Genomic DNA, 27323 nt, shown 5'->3' with positions numbered 1-27323 from the left:
CTATAACATTGGTATTCCTTATGATAACTTTACAATGATAGTCAATCATTCCAACCCAGCACAGGAACAGTTGATACTGTGAAGTCTTGTTTGAGACATCAGTTTAGTTATCAATACTGGAGGTATATTGTTTATAGTGGTTTTTAAATTTTAACAAATTATTACATTTCCTTTCTATCTTGTTTAATCTCATTTGTTTTAGTCTCTGTCCTTAATTGAACTACAATTATTACTAGACAACGGGGTGACCTGTTGGGACACCCTTTGAGAGAAGGGTAGTGCAGTCTGATGTGACCAGAATGAACATTAAATTTTCCTGAATGCTACTGGTATCGCTTTGCTTTGGAAACTGAAGTAGAAAACCTCAGTTTATTAAAGAAGAACGACATGTAGCAAAGCAAATGTAGCTCCTCCTCATTTAACGAAGGTCACTTTTGATGGCATCGTTTCTGGTTTATCTGCCACCCTCGTGCCTCTCGCTGTCATTCTGGAGATGTGCAGTCCTTTCATCCCCTGTCTCTTCATCTCTTCTGCTGTTTGTTCCTTGTCTCTGATCCTGGAGAGGTGCATTTCTCAGCTCCTTTGTCTCTTCCTCTATTCTCCTTCTGTGCCTGTTTTTGTCATTCCGGAGACGTGCAGCCCTTTCATCCCCCATCTCTTCAGCTCTTCTGCTGTTTGTTGTTTGTCTCTGATCCTGGAGACATGCATGCCTCTCCTCCTCTGTCTCTTCTTCTCTCATCTTTTTTTGTCCTAACTCTTTGATCCTGGAGTCGTGTGGCCCTAGCCTCATCCGATTCTTGTTCTCTCCCTCTCCTTCCTGCTTCTCAACGACGTTTGGCGCCATCTCTTGACCATAATGTCCCCCTTCCCTTTCCACATGGGATAATTAGGCTGACCATTTTTTTTACCCTAATGCTGGATAGAAGATACGAAGCACTAACACCAATGGATGCTGATTATTCTTGATGATGTGGTTGGCGCTCTCCTAAATGGACGTGATATAGTTACTGCTGTCCTTTGACTGCAGCAAAGGGTTTTATGGGTGTCTCGGAGTACGTAATTACAATAAGATTTAATTATCTCTTAGTGATGGGTCTCAGTTTGATCTGTCCCAATCCTGCACATGCTGATGGTGATTAGCAGAATGTGACCCCCCCTGCCCTTTTGCTCCGGTAGGTGTCGCTGCTGAGGATGGCCGTACGCATGTGTCAGGCTGTCACGTCCCGATTTCCATGATGGCCGATCGGGTTTCAGGTGAAAGCGAGCCTGTTGACTTTAGGTGAATGAGCAATTTTATACGAATATATAACCCTGAACTTTGCCTGCATTCTGTAAGTTAGCGCATTTTAATTTGATTGAGCCGAAAAAAGTGCCGCTGTAATGCACCATTTGTGCTAATTGGAGGTCACAAACAGACCAACAGAGCATGAGAGTTTTAGTAGTATATAGATGTCATTCTCTGCCTTCTTGCTTCTTAATTCCTAAAACTCACCGATTAATTCCTATAATATGGTGACCAAGAGCAGTATAACCAGTGTTTATAAATTTGCAATATAATGTCACTATGTTTATGTTCTATAACTATGAAAGCAAACATTTCATATGCCTTCGTCACTGCCCTAACTACCTGCAACGCCATTTTCAAAGAACTCTGGACTTGAACCCCAAGGTCGCTCTGTTAATCAATATTCCTTAGCACTTAACCATTTACTTTATGTGTATTTGACTTCCCAAGGTGTCATTACAAAGTGTCAAAGTTCAAGTACCTTGATCTTGAAGAGATTAAATTCCATATGCCAATGGTTCACCCAACCTTCCATCTATTCTCTGTCTTGCTGCACCCTTAGACAAAACCTTCTTAACGATCCACAATGCTACCAACTTTCATGTGATCAGCATTCATATTATTGATATAGATCACAAACATACTGGAACAGAGAGAAATAAGAGGTGGACACAGTGACTGTAGAATTAAAAGTTACATGAGGAAAATATTTCCATTCAGTGAATGGTTAGGATCTGGATAGGACTGTCCTGGGATTAGTGAGGGCTGATTCAACTGTGGCATGATGAAGGAAACTGTGTAAGCACTGGGTGAGTTCTTGAAAGAAGAAAGTTACAGGGCTATGAGGGGAGGGCATGAGAATGGGACTAGCTAAGCTGTACTTGCAGACAGCTGGCTTGGATACAATGGACTGAAGAAACTCCTCTGCTGCAACTTTTCTGTGATTTTATGATAATGTAAAGATGCACAATGGTGAAGAGTACTTAATTTGTTTAATATTAGCATGCTGATTTTCAAAGATTTTTTTAAAAGAAGATGAAACAGAATATTTAACTATGTAGCTTAAGATGATATAGAAATTAAGTTGCATTTAGATTTGATTCACATGAATATCTCAACACTTCCTATTTTGTAATAGCTGATTTTTGTGGTTTTCATCTCCTGGATATGGTGGGCAACTTTGGTCTCCTTACTAAAGAGGGCGAGAGTATATTCTTTTCATGGTGGCACACAGAAAATACACTTGATTTCATGAGACAGTGAGTGTAGTGGCCAATTCTAACAAAATAATTGTTGCTGCTGGTATCTCCTATAGATAGTTATCCTTGTATAATGCACCCCCCAAATCACTCCAGTAATGATGATCCACAAAACTGAAGAAACGTATTCATTCTTTGTTAGTGGCTAGCAAAACATACAACCTTGAAGTGATGCAACTTGAGTGTAACTAAGCATTCAACAAAAGTTATGACATCCAATAGTCCCCAGAACCAAACTGCCCAGAATGAAACACACATACGTAGCGTATTCCCTTTGCTTTTACCTTGCCACCACTCACATGACTAGTTACCATCATACTCATAATAAATGTGTATCACAGAATACAATGCAGATGGAAAACAGATGCATGGCTCCTACAGTGAGTAATAAGAATTTTGTTATGGCAGTGCTAAAATAACATTCCACATTTCCAAATCAATGTCCTCCTTTTTCTTTCCAGTATATATCTTTTCCAAAGGGAAAGATAAAAATAATTTAAAGATTATAAGCTGTTTTTAGGAACTCTTAGTAAGTGTATTTTCATGTGGTTGTGATGCTTTGACCTGCAAACTATCATATTGGGAAAATGTGACCATTTTGACAAAGCTGCAATTCTCATGTGAAACTGACTTGAGTCTCCAAGTAATGTTTAACAGGATCTCCAACTCAGCTTACATTGGAAGCCAAAGCATAATTAAGTTATTTTTTGGCATTTGGGGGAAAGAAAGAAATGGTCAATTTTATTGATACTTGGTTGTTTGCTCACCCGTTTCTCATGAGGACATGACATCACTATTATGTATTTTATATGCTAGATAAGGATTTTGTTAATGCATTTAAATAATCACATTTAGTATGGGATACAACACATACGCTTGAAAAAATGATAATATACCAAAATTGAACTAAAACACTTGTAGGTAGATAGATAGATATACTTTATTGATCCCGAGGGAAATTGGGTTTCATTACAGCTGCACCAACCAAGAATAGAGCATAAGTATAGCATTACAGAAACCACAAACAATCAAACAACAATATGCAAACTATGCCAGATGGAAATAAGTCCAGGACCAGCCTATTGGCTCAGGGTGTCTGACCCTCCACGGAGGAGCTGCAAAGTTCGATGGCCACAGGCAGGAACAACCTCCTGTGACGCCCAGTGTTGTATCTCAGTGGAATATGGCCGGAGTCCAACAGCAAAAAGTTCAATATCCGGTCTACAAACACGTTCCTCGATCATAATATGACCAGAATTGCACCATCTGTTGTTAACCAGAACAGCAATCCCCCAACTCCTTTACACTTACCGCTCTCAGTACACTTCCGGCCAGCCCAAACGGTCTGGAAGCCATCCATGGAAAAGTTTTGATCGGGTATGTCCTCGTGCAGCCCCGTTTCAGTAAAACACATAACACTGCACTCCCAAAATGTCCTCTGACTCCTGGCTAGCGCCGTCAACTCGACCATTTTATTACCCACCGAACTCCTCTTCTCCATAAGTTTCTGTTGTCTCGACCCGGTCCTCTTTCCTCGACTTTATGATCTCCCTCTGCATCCTCTGAGTTTTCCTCCAGATTTCAGCAGGGGTGTCCGCCGCTCTGTTCGCTAAACCGGCCGGCATAAGCGCAATCAGCTGGTCCCTGGAATAAACAATGCGACCATACTGCTGCCTCGCTAATGAGATGTGTTCGAATGTAAATGTTTCCAGCGCTAAAAACCCAAATAAAACTCTCTCCACCAGCGTGTTAGAGAGGGTGCAGCTTCAACGTGTTACCGTGGAAAAGAAATACAAGTAACGTAAGTTAAAAAAGTAAGAGGAAAAAGTAAGAAAACTAATCGGAACAGCTGTAACAGGCTGCATGCATGACCTCCGTTGGATTACAAAACCTTAGTAAAGCCTTTTAATTTGTTAAATGAGGGTTAGACGTTGTCTTATTTTTAATTAATCCTAATTGTACCATAGAACTTAATTGTGGCATAGATTTTTTGTGCTGCAGAATTTATTTTATTTTAAGAGTACTTCATGTGCAAATCCAGGTCATATTTGCTTTGATTTGCATCGATTTTCTTTCTGTGGTTTTTGATAATCCTTGCATAGTGCCTGTGTAAAAGCAACTTCACTGACATTTTAAGTGATAAACAATCAAACACATTCCAGGCTTCAGTTGTTTCACTTACTGTGAAAAGCTCTTCATTGTAATGAGTTGTGTAAGAAAAGAAATAATTGTGAGATTCCCCCCTCCTAAGTATTTTGAATTTTAAAGGAAATGTTATTATTCTTTTACAACTTCTGTTAGACTTTTTCAAAGAGGCTTTGAGAACATTCTTGCATTGTTTCATCTGTACTTGCAATAGTTCTTTTTGTCATCTTGAGTCAAGTGCATGCTTTATTTGTCACTAGTACATCAAAACATACAGTTAAATGCGTCGTTAGAATCATCAGCCGGCACAATCGGAGGATTGATCTAGGAATAGCCTTCCATTGTTTATAAAGTAGTAAATGTTGATCTTTATTTTCATTGGGTGGTGTAATGCAGCTGGGACAGGTTCGCGAATAATCTTTGTTTTGCAGATGCTTAGTGACTGCATTTCACCTCCAGCAAAATTACTATTGGAATAAGACCTAATCCACAAGGCAATTTGAAAATTTCAGTTTATACTGGGACAAATCTGAGGGATGGGATCTAGAAAGTAGTTTAAACATGCTGGCATCTGATCACTAAGTTTTCTCAGACATGCATTTGGCTGTGTATTTGCAGAAATCTAAGATGAATTGCATTGCGAATGGCTGTAAACTAGTGGTGTCCTGTGTGATTGCCAGCTGCCAATGTCTCTAATTGGCCCAGTGTCATAGGTTTTGGACTAGAAATGAAAGTAAATTAAATTTCAAACTGGACAATTTATGAACTTTGCTTCAACTACTTTCTTAGTTGTCTGTACTGGTTTGAAAATGGATTATTAAAGAGCCCTTAAAAAGGCAAAAATTGTTATAGGTGTAGTTTTAATTCACAACTTTACCTTAATCTAACTTCTATAGTTCTTTTCAGGATAAATTTTGACAAGGGTGGTGAATATAAATTAACTTACTAAACTAAATCAGATGGAAATTTGGCTGGAGAAATGGCATTTGGACTTCAATCCAGACAAGTATGAGATAATGCATTTTGGGAGGTCAAAAGCAAAGGAAAGTATACAGTAAGTAGCAGGATCCTTAAGGACCACTCATGTACGGAACAATCATGGGGTACAAGCCTCTAACTCCCTGAATGTAGCAATGCAAGTAGATAAGGTCGTAAAGAAGATGTACCGTGTGTTTGCCGCCTTTGGTTCAGCATTGAGTATTACAATCAGGCAGTTATGTTGCAGATTGATAAGTTTTAGTTACACCATATTTTAAGTATTGGGGAAGGAGTGGAGGCTTTAGAGAGGATGCAGAAAAAGTTCACTATGCTGTAGGTTACATTGGAGTGTATGAGCTACGAGGCAAGGTTGAGCAAACAGATTTTATTCTCTGGAGCATCAGAGGCCGGAGGGCAATCTGATAGGTGTAGATGAATCATGAGAAGTTAGAAATGTCAAATACTAGGGGCATAGAGAAGTGGAAAGTGGAAAGGAATTTATGAGGTATTTTTTAACGCAGAGAGCTGTAAATAGCTGGAAAATGCTGCGGGATAGATAGTGGAAGCAGATAGGATAACAATGCTTAACAGACATTTAACAATACACATAGATGGGGAGTAGTGGGGTACAGACCATATGCACGCAGATTAGTTTAGGCTGGCATAAGGCTGGTATAGACATTGTTGTTGCAGGACGTTTTCCTGTGATGTACTATTATATGTTCCAATGTCGTTGAAAAATTTGTGAGTTTTTCTTTGCAGTAGTTTGACAAAATTGGAAAGTAGCTTCTGGCAAGATGACGTTTTGCAAGACTGATGTTAATTAAAATGATAAGTGTACAAATTATTTGGAGTCAGAAATTAAATAAATATTTTGTATTGTATGCTCTCCAGTGCATTGTAAAGTTGTGACAAGTTTTTGCAAACTTTTGAGTTTCTGCTGCCTCAAAATTAATTTTGGCTAGGAATGCTTAGATCCAATAAGCAAAGCTTTGTGAGTCAGTTTTCAAAAATGTTTTGAAGCTGGTGCCAAGCCGTATCTAGTATGTTTCCTAGGTTACTTTGAGCTTAGCTCTTAAAAATAAAATAGATTTTAAAAAATACTGAAAACAAGATATTCTGCAGTTGCTGGAAATCCAGAGTAACACACACACAAAATGCTGGAGGAACTCAGAAGGTCAGGCAACATCTATAGAAATGAATAAACAGATGGTGTTTTGGTCTGAGACCCTTCAACAGGACTGGAAAGAAGGAGGAAGATGTCAGAATAAAAAGGTGGAGGGAGGGGAAGGAGGACAAGCTGGAAAGTGATAGGTGAAGTGCGGTGGGTGGGAAAGGTAAAGGGCTGGAGAAGAAGAAATCTGATAGGTGAGGAATGTGGACATGGGAGAAAGGGAAGGAGGAGGGTCAATGGTGGGGTGGTGATAGGCAGATAAGGAGAAGAGGTTTGTGGCTATAATGGGGCATAGAAGAAGAGGAAAAAAATTACCGGAAGGAGAAATTGATGCTGGATGTTACCTAGATGAAATATGAGGTGTTGCTCTTCCAACCTGAGAGTAGCCTCATCAGACCAACATGTCAGAACGGGAATGGGGGTAGGAATGAAAATGGCTGCCCACCAGGAAGTTTTGCTTTTGGCAGATGGAGAGGGGATGCCTGACAAAGCGGTCCCCTAGATTATGTTGGGTCTCACTGATGTAGAGGAGGTCGCATCATGAGCATTGGATACAACAGACAACCCCAACAGATACGCAAGTGAAGTGTTGCTTTTCACTTTGTATCATTCCACTGGTTAAAACTGTTAAATGGAGGTCTATGGCTAGATCCTTACCAGCCTGTCATGTAGTAAAATGAGCAAGAGTCAGCTGGGATGCCTGGCTCTGATGCTTACAGTACTTTCTTCCGGTAAGGAAGAATCCTTCATCTGCGCAGTTACCAAAATGAGATCAAGAACTTGCTATGTGGTAATTGTGTGGACAAACCCACTTCCTACTTCTGTCACACAGCCCATTGATTCAATCTAATTGCCTCCCTGAAGGATAACCTATAGATGCCAACTCAAAACCAACAAAACCACATTTCTAAATTCTTGGCAACTTTAGGTTCAGGTCTCGCTGTTGGCATAGGCCTGTCTTTTAACTGTTGGAGGATCTTCACTCTTCGTGGCACAGGAGGTCACTTGACTCATCACTTCAATGACAGAAATGGTTCTAATAGACCAATCCTATTTACCTCCCCTTTCTCCTTATACGTGCAAATCTACCCAAGTGCCTATCGAATTCCCTTTGTAAAGGTGTGATTGATCCTTTTCCAAAACTCTTAAAACTATTACAAAATTTCTAATCTGTGTGTATAAAAAATATTTTCTACACAATCCCTTTAGTATTTCTTGTTAAAATTTCAAATCTGTGGCTATGGTCTCTAATGGGAGTTAATAGGAGCTGCTTCATTCTATTTACCCCATCAACACTTGCCAGGAAAGGAAATATTATTATAGAAAATTGTTGGTGCTTATTAATATGCAGAGAAGCCCAATATTTAACTTTGGTTGTAAATTACAAGGTTTTTACTATTATTACTGATCAAAGCATACTGGTAATGGAACTGTAGATCTACCTTTCAAGGTGTTTTGACAATACAAAGGGAACAGAAGTAGTATGCATTTTGCTAGCATGGAGCATGAATGATAACAGGTAGCTCATATGATGTGCAGAGATTTTTTTTAAACCAATGAGGACATGCTTTACATTTTGATAAAAATGAAATGGGTTTAAATTTTACAACTGCAAAGGTGTCCAGTGAATCTGTCATCAGTGGTGGGTAAATTGCTGCAGGGGATTCTGACACACAGGATCTAGCAGCAGTCAGCACAATTTTGTGCGTGGGATGTTGTGTCTAACAGATTTCTTGGAGTTCCTGGAGGAGTCAACCTTGAGGGCAGATGACCACTCTCGTGGCAGGCTAGTCTGGAGGGTTAGATTGCACGGGATCCAGGGGAGATATCCGATTGAATTCATAATTGGCTCAATGGTAGGGAGGATTGAGTGAATGTCAAGGATTGTTCTTGAGACAGGAAGACGGTCTCGTCATGTGCCACGGGGATTAATGCTGGGACCTTTGTTTGAGGAAGACATTTGGCATGCTGGTTTCATTTGTCTAGGCACTGGGTATAGGAACTGAGAAGTTATGTTGCAGTTATATAAGATATTGGTGAAGCTACACTGGAATATTGTGTACAATTTTAGTCACCTTGTTATAGGAACGATGTTACTAAACTAGAAAGAGTACAGTAAAGATTTGCCAGGATGTTGCCTGGACTTAGAAGAGGAGAAGTTGTGTAGACTAGAACTTTATTCCATGGAACGTAAGTGCTTGAGGGGATGACTTTTTAGATCACAAAGGGTACACAAAAGATGAAAGCACAGTTTTTTACCCGGGGGCGGGGGTTGCTAAAAAAAAAAAGAGGGCATTAGTTTAAGATTAGTATTGAGATATTTAAAATGAACATCAGGGGCAGCTTCTTTATGTGAAGGTGGTACATATTTAGAATAAGCTGCCAGAAACAGTGTTTGAGGCAGGTATATGAGCAATGTTTAAAAGCCATCGAAGTGAATTAATGGATAGAAGATTTTTAGAGGGATCAGAATTGGAAAGGGTGAACAGTTTCAAGTTCCTGGGTGTCAACATCTCTGAAGATTAATCCAGGGTCCAACCATTGTATGCAATCATAAGATGGCACGACAGTGGTTATATTTCATTAGGAGTTTGAGGACACTTGGTATAACACCAAAGACTCTCGCAAATTTCTACAGATGTACTGTGGAGAGCTTTCTAACAGGTTTCATCACTGTCTGTTAGGGAGGGGCCACTGCACAGGATCGGAAAAAGCTGCAGAAATTTGTAAATTCAACCAGCTTCATCATGGGCACTAGCCTCTCCAGCATCGAGCACATCTTTAAAAGGCAAAGCCATAAAAAAGCAGTATCCATCATTAAGGACCTTCATCACCCAGGACATGCCCTCTTCTCATTGCTACCATCGAGGAGGTACAGCAGCCTGAAAACACACACTCAACATTTTAGGGAACAGCTTCTTCCCCACATTCAGATTGTACACTGAAACAATGTACAATACCTCACTTTGTTTTTCTTTTTGTTCTCTTTTTGTTCTACTTATGTAATTTAATTTTATATATACTGTATATATATTTCATAGTGTAATTTATAGTTATTATGTATTACAATTACTGCTACCGCAAAACAAAATATTTTACAACATATGCTATTGATATTAAACCTGATTCTGATTCTGATTAACATTTAGCAGTTTCTCCCCTGCAGGTGAAACCCTCAATTTGATTTGCATTAGGTTAAATTTCCATTTTCCTTGTTTGAATATTTGGTGACAATAGATAAAATGGTTGTTTATTTCTGACAAATTTGAGTGATCAATTAATAGTGGTGTGTAACTGTGAAGTACTGGTGTAATGGTGTTTTTGGGTGATCAGATATCAGGCCCCACTCTGCCCACAGCAGCTGGTACTCCAACTTAGGCTACCTTGAGAATTGTGTTGATTTTGGATCATGGAATTAACAGAAGCACCAGAGAGTGTACAAGATCTATAAACAGATAGGAAAGAGGGAGATGCAATGATGTACTGACTTGTCCTGGGCATAAAATCTGGACTTTGTTGCAGTTTATTTCGCCATCTGTTTTTCTCTGAATGTCTGGATCTAACAACCTCTCTCATCCCCCATTTCACCCCCAATCCCCACCACCTTATCTTGCCTCTCTTTCCTCTCTTTATTTCCTCTGAATTTCTCTCTCTCTGTCCTCTATCAAACTTGACTCCTCTCAAAGCCAAAATGTTCCCATTTGAGCAGCTTGAGAATATTGGAATGCTATGATTGCTTAAAATAGGAGTTTAAACAGCAAATAACTTATGATGGCTCTTGTAATGTTTTGATTATATTTTTATGTTGCTTGATAATATTACATTTTCATTAGGGTTAACTAATACCGCAGGATTTATTAAATGTTCAAGCAATTAGGTATAACACATTTTTTCCTTTTTCTTCAAGGATCAGGATCTGCCTAAAGAGGAAACTAAAGAAGATAGTGGATATGCTAGAAATCGGAAGCAGCGTTTCAGAATGTTGGCATCAGTGGAGTATGAAGGAGAATTATATATGACTCCTCGAGACTTTTTGTTCTCTGTGATTATGGAAAGCAGGGATGGTAAGTTCAATATATCATGAAAGTTGCTATGTAATCTGATTGATATCCCTAAAAATACCCATTGCCGTAGATTTTCTTGAGGGTCGCTACTGTTCCAAACTAATTAATACAATTAATGAAGAAAAAATGTCACAATTAATTTTTAGAAAGTGGTTTCAGTACAACCTCCTCAGGTTTAACTATAATACATAAGTGAACAAAGATTTGAATGTGAATGAAAGTAACTTCAATGCTGTATGTGCTTTAGATTGACAAATTCTTATTAGACTGATACTTAATGAAATTTTACATTGTTTAAAAATTAATATATTAGCAATTTGCACAAAAGTAGCTACAATTAAAGTTTCATTTGGACATTTTTAATATTAATTGCTTCTGATGTTGGTGTACATTGAACATTAAGGGAACAGAGAAAATGTCATCAGAATATTAACTTTGTTCACTTATCTGAAGTATAAGCAACCTTTCGAAACTTAAATCTTATAATTGGCCAAATTGTTCTAAGCTATTTCATTTAGAAATTATGATGTTGCTCAGTTTGTTTTTCTTCATGCACTGAAGATATTAAAATGTGACTGTAGTTCCAGTGGGATTTGTTCCTATGAGCTGAAGAAAACACAACACATAATTTTGGCATGGTAGTACTCAAAAGCAAATTTAAACTTGCTAAAGTCTGTTCATGTGTCCACTATAAGAAAAACACTGAACAAGAATGGTATTCATGGAAGGACACCATGGAGGAAACCACTGCTCTCCCAGAAAAAAAACATAGCTGCACGCCTCAAGTTTGCAAAAAACCACCTAGATGTTCTACAACACTTCTGGGACAATGTTCTGTGGACAGATGAGACAAAAGTTTTTTTTTGGCAGAAATGCACATTGCTATGTTTGGAGGCAAAAGAGCACTGCACACCAATACCAAAACCTTATCCCAACTTTGAAGCATGGTGGAAGGAGCTTTATGGTTTGGGGCTGCTTTGCTACCTCAGGGCCTGGACAGCTTGCAATTGTTAAGGGAACAATGAATTCAAAATTGTATCAAGACATCTTACAGGAGAATGCCAGGGTAGCGATCCGTCACCTGATGCTTAATAGAAGTTGGATAATGCAACAAGACAATGATCTGAAAGACAAGAGTAAATTAATAACAGTATGAATTAAAAAGAAGAAACTTGGTGTTTTGGAATGGCTGAGGCAAAGTCCTGAGCTTAATCCTATAGAAATGTTGTGGAAGGATCTGAAGCAAGCAGTTCATGGAAGGAAGCCCACCAACATCCCAGAGTTGAAGCAGTTTTGTAAGGAGGAATGGCCTAAAATTCCTCCAAGCTGATATGCAGGACTGATCAACAGTTACCAGAGACATTTGGTTGAAGTTATTGCTGTACAAGGGGTCACACCAGTTACTGAAAGCAAAGGTTCACATACTTCTTCCAACAAATACATGTAATATTGGATCATCTATCTCAATAAATAAATCAAAAAGTATAATGGTTTTTTTTCAGTGTTATTTATTTAATTAGGTTCTTTTTATCTAGTTTTAGGAGTTACATGATCATATTTTAGGTCATATTTATGCATAAATAGAGAAAATTCTACAGGGTTCACAAACTTTCTAGCACCACTGTAAGAGCCAGTGAGGTGGCCTTCTGGATCTGGACAAAACACATTTGGGGGATTAGAATATATGGTCAATAAAGATGGGCAACGATTTGGATCCACGAGTATCTAACTCACCTACTCTTTCATTGAATTACATCAGCATTTCAATAAACAATGTTTTGGCTCTCTGATTTTGTAAATAAAATCTAATACTCATAACATTGACAAAGATTAGAAATACAGAAGAAATTGAAAAATTATCTGTTTCACTACCTTGAAGTAAATATATGAATCTAATTACAAGTCAGTTTGTGACCTCCATTTTCCTTTTCTATACTACTTCAAATACTGGCAGGAACCATTGCTTGCCTATCTTTGTTTTACATTTATTAAAGACTGAAAAGGTATGGGACGGGACTGTGAGATTTGGGCAAAATGTTACTTTCTCAACCATTTCTGTATTATGTAAATAGTATTGTCAGTGCAAAATCAAGGAACAAGCTGCAGAATAGATTGAATAAAGGAAAAGTTGATTATTGATTACAGGTAGTTCCTTAGCCTGGCAGGTCATTAAAAGTGGTGTTCCACAAGAATCACAGCTGGGATTCATTTAGTTATATAACATTTCCAAGTCTAAATGATAGAAATTCTAAAGCAGTATTCGTGGAAATACCGGTTGGACTACAACAAATTGAGAAATGTTGATAGACTTTAAGAATGGTCATATAAGTGGGAATTGGTTTTAATTCATACATCTGAAGGATAAACCATTTTGCTAGGAGTGGCAAGGAGCTGCCAATTCCTTGGAAAATAGGAATCAAAATAGGTTAGAGGGACAACACAATCCCTCTAACCTATTTTGATTCATATTTAACTTAGAAATTATTTGTAGCAACGGCATGTTATCAAAGCTGCAAAAATGCAAAATAAGCCCTGGGATTTATTATCAAGTGATGTAAATTTCAAAAATTCAAAGTAAATTTATTATGAAAGTACATATATGTCATCATATACAGCCCTGAGATTCATTTTCTTGCAGACGTACTCAATAAGTCCAGAATAGAATAACAATCATAATAGAATCAATGGAAAACCACACCAACTTGGGTGTTCAACCAGTACGCAAAAGACAACAAACTGTGCAAATACAAAAAGAAAGAAATCATAAAAATAAATTAAATAAACGATAAGTATTGAGAATACGGTATCAGATGAAGAAGTGAGTCCGCTGATTGTGAAACCATTTCAATGATGGGGCAGGTGAAGTTGAGTGAAGTTGTCCCCTTTGGTTGAGGGATAGTAACTGTTCCTGACCTGGTAGTGTGAGTCTGGAGGCTCCTCTCTACCTCTGGTTCCTGATGAGGACCAGCTCATGGACCTCTAGTTTCCTCCTCCTGGTCAATAATCAACTCCTTAGTCTTGCTGGCATTGTGTGAGGAGTTGTTGTTATGGCACCACCTCACCAGATTTTCAGTCTCCCTCCTATGTGCTGATTCATCACCACCTTTGATTCAGCCAATGACAGTGGTGTCATCAGCAACTCAAATATGGCATTGGAGCTGTGCTTAGCCTCACAGTCATAATGTAAAGCAAGTAGAGCGATGGGCTAGACAAACTTGTGGTTCACCTATACTGATGGAGATTGTGGAGGAGACATTGTTGCCAATCTTGAGAAATTGAGGACCCATTTGCACATGAAGATATGAGGCCAAGATCTTGAACGTTGTTGATTAGTTTTGAGGGAGAGGTAGTTTCCCGCTGTGACTGTGTGTGTGTTACTCTGGGTGCTCTGGTTTCTTCCCACAATCCAAAGACACATTGGTCAGGGTTAGTAAGTGTGAGGCATGCTATGATGGCTCTGGAAACATGGCAACACTTGTGGGCTGCCCCCAGCACATCCTCAGACTGTGTTTGGCGTTGACACAAACAGCACATTTCACGGTATATCTCAATGTTTTGATGTACAATTGGCTAATAAAGCTAATCTTATCTGAGTAAAGCTGATCTTATAAAATTATGGTGGGATTAATATGGTGGACATGGGGAATGTTTCACTTGTGATATTTCAAAAATAAAGAGCAATTCAAGAGAAACACATTTTTGCAGAGTGATATGAATGTTTGTTTTATCAACTAAAAAGCATTTGATAAAGTGAAGCACAATAAGATATTCAAAATATTACTAAAATCTCTAGATCTAGATTCGAAAGACCGCCGCCTAATCAGAAATCTGTACTGGGAACAAACTGCTGCTGTAAGAATAGATGGAGAAGTGAGTCAGTTTACGAAAATAAAGAGAGGCGTTAGACAAGGGTGTGTTTTCTCCCCTGGTTTACTTAATGTGTACAGTGAAACAATATTACAAAAAATAAGAGACTAAATAACTTCTGCATCAGTGTTCCCAACTCCATCCGACTTTCATGTTTGTCCTGCCGCAGTCACTGGTTTACAAACGTCTCATTTGAAGCTCTATATTTTATAAGATGTTTTTTTTTTCATATTTTAAGCCAGGAGATCTTGAGCTACTTTTTCTCTTTCCACTGCAAACTCAATAACCTTTGCAATTCAGTGTCTAAGCTTCATCAGGCTGACTGCAAAATCTCATGCTTAAATCTCTGTGTGGCCTTGCCCTTGTATGTATGATTTAGAAACTTCATACATAAAGAATTACTACACGTTACAATAAGAACTATTTTATAATTAAATAGTGCAAATAAAGAGCAAAAATAGTGAGGTAGTGTTCATGGATCGTTCAGAAATCTAGTAGCAGAGGGGAATAAGCTGTTCCTAAAATGTCTTCAGGCCTCTGTACCTCCTCGATGGTAGTAATTATAAGAGAGCATGTCTTGGATGGTGAAAGTCTTAGTGATGGATACTGCCTCCTTGAAGCACCGCTTTTTGAAGATGTCCATAATGGTGAGGAGTCTAATGCCCACGATGGAACCGGCTGTGTCTACAACCCTCTGCAGCGTTTTCTGATCCTGTGCATTGGAGCTTCCATACAAGGTGGTGATGCAACCAGTCAGAATGCTGCCCACTGTACATCTATAGAAATTTGCTCAAGTATTTGGTAACATACCAAATCTCCTCAAACTCCTAATTAGAAGTATAGCTTCTGGTGTGCCTTCTTCATGATTGCATCAATATGCTGGGGCCAGGATAGATTCTCTGAGATGTTGATGCCCAGGAACTTGAAGTTACTCACCCTTTCCACTCCTAATTTCTTGCTGAGAACTAGTATGTGTTCTCCCATCTTCCCCTTCCTGAAGTCCACAATCAATTCTTTGGTCTTATTGACACAAAACCACTGAACCAGCCAATCTATTTCACTGCTCTTCATCACCATCTGAGATTCTGCCAGCAACACTTTATAGATGGCATTTGAGCTGTGCCTAGGCACTCAGTCATGAGTGTGGAGAAAGTGAAGCAGTGGGCTAAGCACGCATCCTTGAGGACTAAAATGTTCATAAGGAGAGAGAAGATTTGCATATAGTACAAAAATAAATAATAAAAGTTCCTATGAATACATAACTAGGAAAAGGGTAGCTCAGGTAAATGTTGTGCCTCTGGAGAATGAAGTTGGTAAATAACTAGAACAAACAATTAAGAACAAACAAGGAGATGGGAGATGTTGAATGTTTTTGTGTATTTAATATTTCAGCAATATTGCAAATATACTCATGATTAAGCACTTTGTTTAAATAATTCATTATGGTTGTATGTGAAAAGCATGTGGATGACATAGGTTATAATGCCACTGCGTCATACATGCGTGTCTTGCTTAAAGTAAAAAAAAACGAAGACCCGTTCTCCTGGGCTCCCGTCTTTTTCTTGCAATTAGATTTACATTTTGGAGTTACAAAACATAACAATTTTATTTTGTGTTGACCACCTTTGTGGAAAGTGTATTTATCTCTAAGATATAACACAAGCTAATTTCAAATAACATGCAAAAGAGATGCTCTGGATTCTGGGCAGGTCCCAGTAGAATGTCGTGGCACTGTTTAGTAGAGGATGTAGGCAAAAGGCAGGATAGGCAAGATGGCTTAATGTCTGTAGTCAGGAAAATGTTTGAAGCTGTCATTAACAAATATAAGACAGCTGGATAGAAGTTGTTCCATCAAGTAGCCACAACATGGCTTCCAATAGATGGCACAAGGCTGAAATAGATGGGCGTTTCTCTGGTTGGCACAGGGTTCCAGGCCTGAAAATTGTTCACGATATACATTAACAATGTATGGAGTGTCCAGGGAGGGGTAGCACCTCTGATGAAGGGACTTGTCATGTCCAATATAAGGGAGCTTCCTCACTTTTGGTCCCCACAGGACACTCAATCCTCATGTGGCTCCAAGCAGCTGTTTGCTGTAACTGTGACAGCAGCCGCACTCCTGTATACCACTTTGACAGGTGGGCACAACCAGATGAGGGTAGCTGGCAGGCCTCATACCCTGGTGAAATAGAGACATGCCTGGTGGGCTGAGCAAATGAGATCTATAGTGAGATCCAACGGCTAGGAAGCCAGTACTGCAATGCTCTGTGGAGAACAAAGGGCATGACAAGGCACAGAGGACATCATGGTCATCCACTGCAACCAAGGAAGACCCCAGTTTGTGACACCTTTTTGTACCACTGGACTCGGACCTCTGAGGTCCATTTCTCATTTGCCTTGCTTACTACCGACCCGTATTGCAAGTTAACCTTTAGAGAAACCTGCACTAGGATTCCCAAATCTCTTTGAACCTCAGATTTTTGAATATGTTTCCCAATTGGAAAATAGTCTATGCCTTTATTCTTCTATGTACACATGTGTATACATTTCTCTGCATTATATTTGATCTGCCCAGTTTTGTGCCCATTCTCCTAATCTGTCTCAGTCCTCCTGCAGATTCCCTGCTTCCTCAACACAACCTGCCCCTCCACCTTTCTTTGCATCATCTGCTAATTTGGCCACAAAGCCATCAATTCTGTTATCCAAATCATTGACATATGAAGTAGAAAGAAGCAGTCCCATCACCAACCCAAGTGGAACACCAAGAGGCACTGGCAGCCAACCAAAAAAGCCCCCCCCCCACCCTTTATTCCTACTCTTTGCTTCCTGCCAGTCAGCTGATCTTCTATCCATGGGATTATCTTTCCTCTAATACATAGGCTCTTATCTTGTTAAGCTGCTTCATGCACGGCATCTTGTCAAAGGCCTTCTAAAAATCCAAGTAAACAACATCCATTGACTCTCTTTTTTCTTTACTGCTGTTATTTCCTCAAAGAATTTCAACAGATTTGTTAGGCAAGGTTTTCCCTTAAGGAAACCATGCTGACTTTGGCCTATTTGATTATGTGCCTCCAAGTACCCTGAAACCTCATCTTTAATAATGGACTCCAACATCTTACCAACCACTAAAGTCAGGCTAACTGTCCTATAATTTCCTATTACCTCCCTCCCTTCTTAAAGAGTAGAGTGATATTTACAATTTTCCAGTGCTCTGGAACTATTCCAGAATCTAGTGATTCAAAAGTTTGGTTTTGCAGATGCAACCAGCAATCAAGAAAGCAAATGGAATGTTGGCTTTCATTACTAGAGGGATTAAATGTAAGAGTAGGGAGGTTACGCTGCAACTGTACAGGGTACTGGTGAGGCCACACCTGGAGTACTGTGTGCAGTTCTGGTCTCCTTACTTTATAAGTTGGAATTACATACTGACTTTGGAGGTGCTGCAGAGGAGGCTCAACAGATTAATTCTGAAGATGAGGGTTTGAGGGTTTAGCCAATGAGGACATTGCCTGCGACTATACTTGCTAGAATTCAGAAGAATGAGAGGGGCTCTTTCAGAAGCATATAAAATTATGAAAGGGGTATATATGATAGAGGCAGAAAAGTTGTTTCCACTGGTAAGTGAGACCAGAACTAGGGGATTTAGCCTCAAGATTCGAGGCAATCAATTTAGGATGGAGATGAGGATAAACAGCTTTTCCCAGAGAGTAATGAATCTGTGGAATTCTCTGCCCAGGGAAACAGTAGTGGCTACTTTATTAAATATGTTTAAGACACAGTTAGGTTTTTTGCGTAAGAGGGGAATTAAGGGCTATGGGTGAAAAGACAGGTAAGTGGAGCTGGGTTCACAGCCACATCAGCCATGATCTTATTGAGTGGTGGAGCAGGATTAATGAGCCAGATGGCCGCCTTCTGCTCCTGTTTCTTATGTTCTTATGTAACTCTTGTGGGAACTTAGCATATTGCTGATTCGTTGTGAATCTGGCAGGAAATAACCAGCAGAGCAACCAGTAAATTCAGATCTTGAGCATTCATGCAGTGTCTTGTTTACCAGCATGCACATTGAGAAGTATCAATACAGTAGTTCCAAGCAAAACTGCCACCAAAAAAACAGCAAAATCCCAGCTAATAAGTTATTTACCAAGAAGGCGAATGGTGTCATAATCTATGGCTGTGCTGAAAACTGATAGCCAGCAGGTGCTGCAACAGTTGGCTAGACTTAAAGTAAACATCATCGAGTTATGATGGGAAGCATCGCGAGTTGCTGAGTGAAGTGAAGATTGAAGATAGACTTCAAGTGATCTTACAGTCCTTCCCTAGGTAGGGGGAAAGTGCCAGAACACTGGAAAATAGCCATTGTAACACCCTTTGTTAAAATGTGCATGTGAACACGTCAGGAAACTACAGTCCAGTAAATTCAATCCCAGAGAGTGGAGGTTTTTAGAAGCAATAATGAGGGAAAAGTAAAAGACCCTAGGAGAAGTTTAAGTTAATAATGCAAAGTCAGTGTGGATGTATTAAAATCAAATTGTTTGACTAACATATTTGATAAGAGCAGAGTAGGATGATAATGGAGATGCAGTTGATGGATATTCAGAAGGCATCTGACAGAGTCTTATAGAAAAAGCTGATTCACAAAATAAAGGCCCATGAAATAAAAGGCTTACCAGACAGCCTGCCAAGGAAATTGACATATTGACAGAAAACAGAAAGTCATGGGAAGTAGTTGTTCTTCAGACCAAAGCATCCTAGATATTAGTGTCACTCATGGGTCATTCCTAAGGAGAGACAGGGAAGTACTAGGTAAAACAGATACAGAGTACAGTGATAGTTTGCATTATAGCCAAATGTTGAACAAAGAGTACATTACCGCGAATGTCACATTTGTGAAGTGTGCAGGAACAGTGAGATCTCGACTTACATTCACATAAAGCTTTGATGATTTCTTGAGAGACCATTTAATAAATGGAGACACAGATTACAAAGGCAGTTAAGCATGGATGAACTTTTATAAAACCCGAGGCTAACGATGGCAAAATGATCTCTGGATTATTGCATCTATTTCTGGTCATCACGGATTCAGAAGTTTGTGAGGGTCCAAGGGAAGAGGAAGAAAACACTTATTTGATTAATTACAAGCATGATGCATTTGAGTTACAGTGTTAGATTAGAGAAACTGTGAAGATTTTCCTATGAACAAAGAAGGCTAAACTGGGATTTGATGGTGTTTACACAATCATGATAGATTTCGATAAAAAGGGTGTTTCAGATATAAAGGAATGGATGAAAGGTGTAAGGGATTTTGAGGAAAATCTTTTTTATATAGATGATAGATATGACCTTTCATAAATACAATAAAACATGTTTCCTGTTAGTATCCTCAGTTCTTAAATTGTTATTGATTCCATATGTTTTTATTTTAGAATAATTTAATACTGTTTTAATTGCTCTGAATATATCACCCACTTACGATTGTTCAGTCTCTTCTCCAATTTTTCATTCAAGTTTAGAAGCAGGGACTTGCCACTCATCTGAGAAATGACATCCTGGTGGAGGATTTTATGTAGCAATGATCCAAGAATGAATTTCAAGGGTAGATAACCAGCGAACTTGCTGACTTAACAGCCTGTTGAAAATCCAGACATAGGCATTTGAGTTCCTTAAAGGTGATATGTGTAGTTACAGAAGATTGGAATAAAATCAACTGATTTAATAAACTACCATGAATCGGAGAGGTCAACATAATCTAGGAAACTGATGATTTGTCATCAGTTATGAGTAGGACACAGAAAGAAAGCTATGTTATACCTATGGGATCTTTCCTACTTGGTTCTTGATAACTAAAGAGCTAGGAGAATGTATTTTTAAACCAACATTAAAGTGGAACAGTCTCTGTTCCAAGCCTACACTGGTATCACTCCCCAACTTTTCCTATGCTACATCAACGACTGAATTGGTGCTGCTTCCTGCACCCATGTGGAGCTCATCAACTTTATCAACTTTACCTCCAACTTCCACCCTGCCCTCAGATTTACCTGGTCCATTTCCAACACCTCCTTTCCCTTTCTCGATCTCTCTGTCTCTATTTCTAGAGACAGCGCATCTACTTATCTCTTATAAGCTCACTGACTCTCACAGCTACCTGGATTATACCACTTCCCACCAGATTACTTGTAAAAACCCCATCCGCTTCTCTCAATTCCTCCATCTGTGCCGCATCTGTTCTCACAATGAGAGTTTTTATTCCAGAACTGAGGAGATGTCCTCCTTCAAAGAAAGGGGCTTTCCTTCCTTCCTACCTCTTCCCACCACATTAGATTAGATTAGATTATGAGGACACTCAGTCCTCGTTTATTGTCATTTAGTAATACATGCATTAAGAAATGATACAATGTTCTTCCAGTATGGTATCACAGAAACACAAGACAAACCAAGACTAAATCTGGCACAAACCACATAATTATACCATATAGTTACAACAGTGCAAAGCAATACTGTAATTTGATAAAGAGCAGACCATGGGCACGGTAAAAAAAAAGTCTCAAAGTTCCGAAAGCCCCATCATCTCACGCAGACAGTAGAAGTAAGAAAACTCTCCCTGCCATGAACCTCCAGCGCCGCAAACTTGCTGATGCAGCACCCTGGAAGCACCCGACCATAGCCGACTCTGAGTCTGTTGTTACGTACCCCGTAACTGGGTTGCCAAACCAGCAGAAATGGATCACTCAGTTGGAGTCTGGATTACTAGAACTAAGAAAGTTTTATTAAAGAAACAAGCAACACAGTAATCGAAAGGATAATAAATGCAACAGTTCAGCAATGATAAACACACATGTGCACAGAATTAAGATAACAGGATCAATCAAGCTCTGTCGTTGTCTAGGGGTAAATGACCAATTTCAAAGTGACACAAAAGTCCAGTTCAATTTAGTTCAGTTCGCAGTAATCGTTGCCATGGCGATGGACGATGTGGGGGGAGGGAGAGAGAGAACGAGAACGACTGATCATTCAGAACGTCTTCCACTCACAGACCGGCGATATTGCTCACAAGCAGCTTTCGGGCGGGTCCTTTGTGATGTCACCTGAGGTCACCGATTGTGACCCCTCCTCCAGATGCGGTCGATCCTCTGCAGTGAACCCGGCACCCAAGCAAGGGTGGACACACACCGGGTTCCCGCTGATCGTCCCTTTCCACCCTGTGCGTTTAAGGCTGATCCCCTGATCAGCCGTCCAAGAGCTTCCCACCGACTTGTGAGAGGCGCACCGCTTCCAGGGTCTCGATACCTCGGGTGTCGTGTGTGTCCTGCCTTAGCGAACCTGTCCCTTTTTATCCCCCTGCTGGGGTATCGCCTGTCCATCACTTCAAACAGTTCAGGGTTCAAAGGGGGAGCCGCTCTAGACAGCTCTCTCTCCCGTCCCTTCATTACACATCTCCAGATGCTGCTTCATTGTTCCTTATCTCTCCTTCCCCTGAGGACAGGTGGCAGACCAACTGCTGATGTCACTGATGCTAGCCCAGGCCAGCAAACATCTTAATTTATGTGTATTCTCGTCACACTTCCCCCCTTCAAGGATTTTTACCGGGAGGTAAAAATTACAAACATGAATACATGATTTGATACACACACAAATATACATCTTTATCAGCTATTTGGCTAACACAGCGAGTTTGAAGTTGTCAACACCTTGACGGGCAGTCAGTAATCACATTTTCCGTCCCTTTTATATGTGTTATTAATAATCCCTTAGACCAGGCTCCAATTCAGCAAACTTCATAGTGGCCAAAAACACTGATGAATTGCGATCAATGTAACCTCTCCTTTGGTTTTGTCCCGGACCACAATAACAAGGGTCGTCCCATTCCGACTCAGTTTTCTCTTGCAAGGGCTTAGTAGGAGGGGGAGGGGTAGTGACCGCAGAGTTATTGCAAAACTTCCTACAGTACCCCACCTTCTCCAAGAGCCTTCTGAGGGCCCTCTTGTCTGTCAGGGCTGGGAGGTCAGCGATAGCCTGCACTGTAGCTTGCATCGCTGCCAGCTGCCCCTGTGTCACCACAATTCCCAGGGAAGTGACCTTCGTGTGGCCGAACTCATTTTTTTCAAGGTTCACTATCAAGCTGGCTTCAGACAGCCGTATTAAATTGCCAATACACACCTCTGTGTTCATCAGCCCTTTAGTCACTGAATTACTCATTTTATATGGATATTGTTTACTATGCTGGCCTATTGTAACAGACACCCCCCAACGTCCCAGTTCTTTGCATCGCCTCGGGACAATCAAACACACGGGTGTGAGTCGTTTAATTACTTCTTCTAAAGAGCCGCTTTGTTTGGGGATTAAGGGAGAGACCTTATCAGTAGACCTGGCCAAAACAATAGCCTTCTCCCATCTGATCGATCCCATACTAATCTTTTCAAAATGGTTTTTTTCTCTTATCAGGGGGCCCCTAGCTTCATTGATTTCCACGCTAACACCGACTAGGTTTGTTAGCATATCAAAAACCGGTGACCGTCTCAGTTCGCGTCGGTCATGATCAATAACATTCTTTCCCCCTGGGCAGCCGGTAAACCTCTTTCATGATTCCACCAACTGTTTCCTCCAGCACCGCAAAATGTCCACCGGGGGGTACCTCGTGGGACAGGTTAAAAATCTCATCCTCATAACTCTTTTGCACCACCCCCCATTCCTCATCTGCGGGTACTGTACTTGATTTCCCTTTCTTCCTTAGCACTTCCTCCTCCGCACAATAGCCTACTAGTTCCCTTGTTAAGGCTGTGTCAGAGAGAGCTGTCTCTGCCGAAACCATCAACCCCTCGTCTCGCTCCCGTGTCTGCACAAATTCTTTCCTGGCTACTGCTACGTCGGTCCCAGCTCCCTCACTACCTCTTGTCTCCCCACACTCCTTCTTTTCATTTTCTACCCCCTTCTCGTACAAGGTTGGCAGAAACGTTTCAGCTAAATTTACCACCGCAGCTAAATTCACTACCGCAGCCCCATGATGAACCTGTGAGTCCATGGGCGGGGCCTCACTGCTGGCAGGCTGACCTGTCAATCTCACGATTGGGAACACGATTCCCCCGGCGACATCATTACCGAGCAAGACTTCCACGCCCTTCATCGGTAATTCGGACCTCACCCCGATCGTGACTAGTCCAGAGACCAGGTTGCTTTGTAAGTGTATCTGGTGCAAAGGGACTGACTCTGTCCCTTCCCCAACACCTTTGACCTCTACCTCCCCAGTCTGGGTCTCTGAGCTAAACTCTAATACACTCTTCAGTATCAGTGACTGACCCGCTCCCGTGTCTCTCCAGATCCGCACTGGAACTGGTTTTAACCCCTCCTTCACTGACACCAATCCGGCCGAGATAAACCTCTCGCGCCCTTCCTGAACTTTGGCAGACCTGTCCTTCCCTAGCGGTTCGCTTAACAGCTCGATACAGCCATTCAAAATCGCCGTTTTTCCTTTTCCCGTCTCCTTCTTTGGGGCAAAGCACCTGGACGCAAAGTGTCCGACTTTCCCGCAATTATAACAGACGACCCCAGGAGACTTCCTACCAGACTGCTCCCGGTCTACCTTATCCTTCTCACTAGTCCCCAGCTTACTTTCTGACTTTTCCGGTGGACTCTCCCCGTCGTCCTGACTACCCTTCTGGTAGCCTTTACTCGGGGCAAACTTCATTTTATGCGTCAACGCATACTCATCCGCTAACTTAGCAGTTGCGGCTAACGTGGCTGCCTCCTCCTCATCTAGGTAGGGTCTCATACCCTCAGGGACACAACCTTTAAACTGCTCAATCAGGATCAGCTGTAGCAGTCTGTCATAATCCCCCTCTACCCCCTTTGAGGCGCACCAACGCTCACAATATGTCTGCATCTCACGAGCAAACTCCAAATACGTGCGGTCCCACTGCTTCCTCGCATTCCGGAACCTCTGCCGGTATGCCACCGGGACCAACTCATAAATCCTGAGGATGGCCTCTTTCACCACCTCATACCTCTGGGCATCTTCCGCGGACAAAGCTGAGTAAGCTTCTTGGGCTTTCCCTTTCAGTACACTCTGAAGTAACACAGCCCACTTATCCCTCGGCCAGTCCTGACTTATAGCCACTTTTTCGAAATGGAGGAAGTACCGATCCACGTCGGTATTGTCAAATGGGGGAACCAGCCTAACCTCCTGGGTCGCCTGGAACCCTCCACCTTGGTTCGGCACGAGCCCCTGCTCTGCTCTTAACCTTAACTTCTCCAGCTTGAATTCCCTTTCCCTCTGTTTCTCCAACTGACTCTCTTCTCGCTCCAACTGCCTCTCTCTCTCTTTCCTTTCTAACTCTCTCTCCTTCTCTTCTCGCTGCAACTGTCTCTCTCTCTCTTTCTCTTCTCTCTCCAACTGTCTCTCTCTCTCTTGCCTTTCTAACTCTCTCTCCTGCTGTTCTCGCTGTAACTGTCTGTCCCTCTCTTTCTCTTCTCGCTCCAACTGCCGTACCCGGAACTCGTGCTCGAGTCTCAGTTTTTCAAGCTGCACCTGTACCACGTCTCCAGCCGGTTTTTCAATAGACACCACCTCCAGCTCGCCTTGGGGAAACACACCTTTTGATACATAGTGCTCTACGATAGCTCTGTGTATCTCCTCTCTCCTCATTGTCGACTTCCCCTTAGCAAGATTCAACCGTTTGGCCACAGCTACCAATTCCGATTTCCTGGCATCCTCTAATGCCTCCAAGGTCGGCACCTTTATAAATTCCTCAGCCTCCATTTCTGCTGTTTGTCTTTTCTTTCTTTCGGGAATTTTAACCCAATCAATTTACTCCGTCCCGAATTTAGCATTCAAAATCACAGACGAGAACCCCACTTATGTTACGTACCCCGTAACTGGGTTGCCAAACCAGCAGAAATGGATCACTCAGTTGGAGTCTGGATTACTAGAACTAAGAAAGTTTTATTAAAGCAACAAGCAACACAGTAATCAAAAGGATAATAAATGCAACAGTTCAGCAATGATAAACACACATGTGCACAGAATTAAGATAACAGGATCAATCAAGCTCTATCGTTGTCTAGGGGTAAATGACCAATTTCAAAGTGGCACAAAGGTCCAGTTCAATCTAGTTCAGTTCGCAGTAATCGTTGCCATGGCGATGGACAACATGGGGGGAGGGAGAGAGAGAACGAGAACGACTGATCATTCAGAACGGCTTCCACTCACAGACCGGCGATATTGCTCACAAGCAGCTTTCGGGCGGGTCCTTTGTGATGTCACCTGAGGTCACCGATTGTGACCCCTCCTCCAGATGCGGTCGATCCTCTGCAGTGAACCCGGCACCCAAGCGAGGGTGGGCACACACCGGGTTCCCGCTGATCGTACCTTTCCACCCTGTGCGTTTAAGGCTGATCCCCCGATCAGCCGTCCAAGAGCTTCCCACCGACTTGTGAGAGGCGCACCGCTTCCAGGGTCTCGTTACCTCGGGTGTCGTGTGTGTCCTGCCTTAGCGAACCTGTCCCTTTTTATCCCCCTGCTGGGGTATCCCCCATCACTTCAAACAGTTCAGGGTTCAAAGGGGGAGCCACTCTAGACAGCTCTCTCTCCCGTCCCTTCATTACACATCTCCAGATGCTGCTTCATTGTTCCTTATCTCTCCTTCCCCTGAGGACAGGTGGCAGACCAACTGCTGTTGCCACTGATGCTAGCCCAGGCCAGCAAACATCTTAATTTTTGTGTATTCTCGTCACACTGTCCAAAAGCTTCGAGCCTCTGACACCGAGCACCTTCTCTGCTGAGCACTTCGACCTCGGCCCCGGCCGCCAAGCAGCAGGCAAAGCTGAGGATTGGGGGCCTTCCCCTCCGGAGATTCTCAATCGCACAGTAGCAGCGGTAACAAAACAGGCATTTCAGAAGTTTCACCAGATCTTCCTTCGTGCTTCTCACGTCTGCCTCCATCAAATCAGGATTGTGCACGGCATCCTACTTGACAAATAACAGATATTCATCCCAGAATGGCCGCTGCTTGTAAAAAAGCCATTCCTTTCTCTCAATTCCTCCATCTCCACCACTTCTGCTCTCAGAATGAGGGATTTTATTTCGGATCTAAGGAGATATCCTTCTCCTTCAAAGAAAGGGGCTTCCCCTTCCTCTAAAACTGCCCTCAACTGCATCTCTCTTCTATTTTGACTGTCCTCACACCATCCCACCAGGGATAGTTCCTCTTGTCCTTTCATCTACCACCCCACCAGCCTCTGCGTCGAGCACATAATTCAACGTAACTTCTGCCTTCTCCAATGGGATCCCACCACCATGCACATCTTTCCCTCCCCCCACTTTCTGCTTTCGCAGGGATCACACCCTACATGACTCCCTTGTCCATTTGTCCCTCCCCACTGGCACTTATCCTTGCAAGCAGAGCAAGTGCTACACCTCCTCCTTCACTACCATTCAAGGCCCCAAACAATTCTTCCAGGTGAGGCAACACTTCAACTGTGAGCCTGTTGGGTCATCTACTGTTTCTGGTGTTCCCAGTGTAGCCTCCTGTATATCGATGAGACCTGACATAGATTGGAAG

At 41.4% G+C, this 27323-nt stretch overlaps 1 protein-coding gene across 1 annotated transcript in view; it reads left to right on the top strand.

Moving 5' to 3' along the window:
- micu2 (mitochondrial calcium uptake 2) overlaps window positions 1-27323 on the top strand; it is a 428019-nt gene that overhangs the window by 174861 nt on the left and 225835 nt on the right. The window contains exon 2 of the mRNA XM_063054190.1: window positions 10749-10905. Within this exon, the coding sequence (XP_062910260.1) occupies window positions 10749-10905 (157 nt within the window). The remainder of the gene's footprint in view (window positions 1-10748; window positions 10906-27323) is intronic.

Source organism: Mobula hypostoma, chromosome 7 (assembly GCF_963921235.1).
Source record: "Mobula hypostoma chromosome 7, sMobHyp1.1, whole genome shotgun sequence".
Taxonomy (NCBI): domain Eukaryota; kingdom Metazoa; phylum Chordata; class Chondrichthyes; order Myliobatiformes; family Myliobatidae; genus Mobula; species Mobula hypostoma.
The sequence above is the reverse complement of the archived record's forward strand: the minus strand, read 5'-3'. Positions and strand labels throughout refer to the sequence as shown.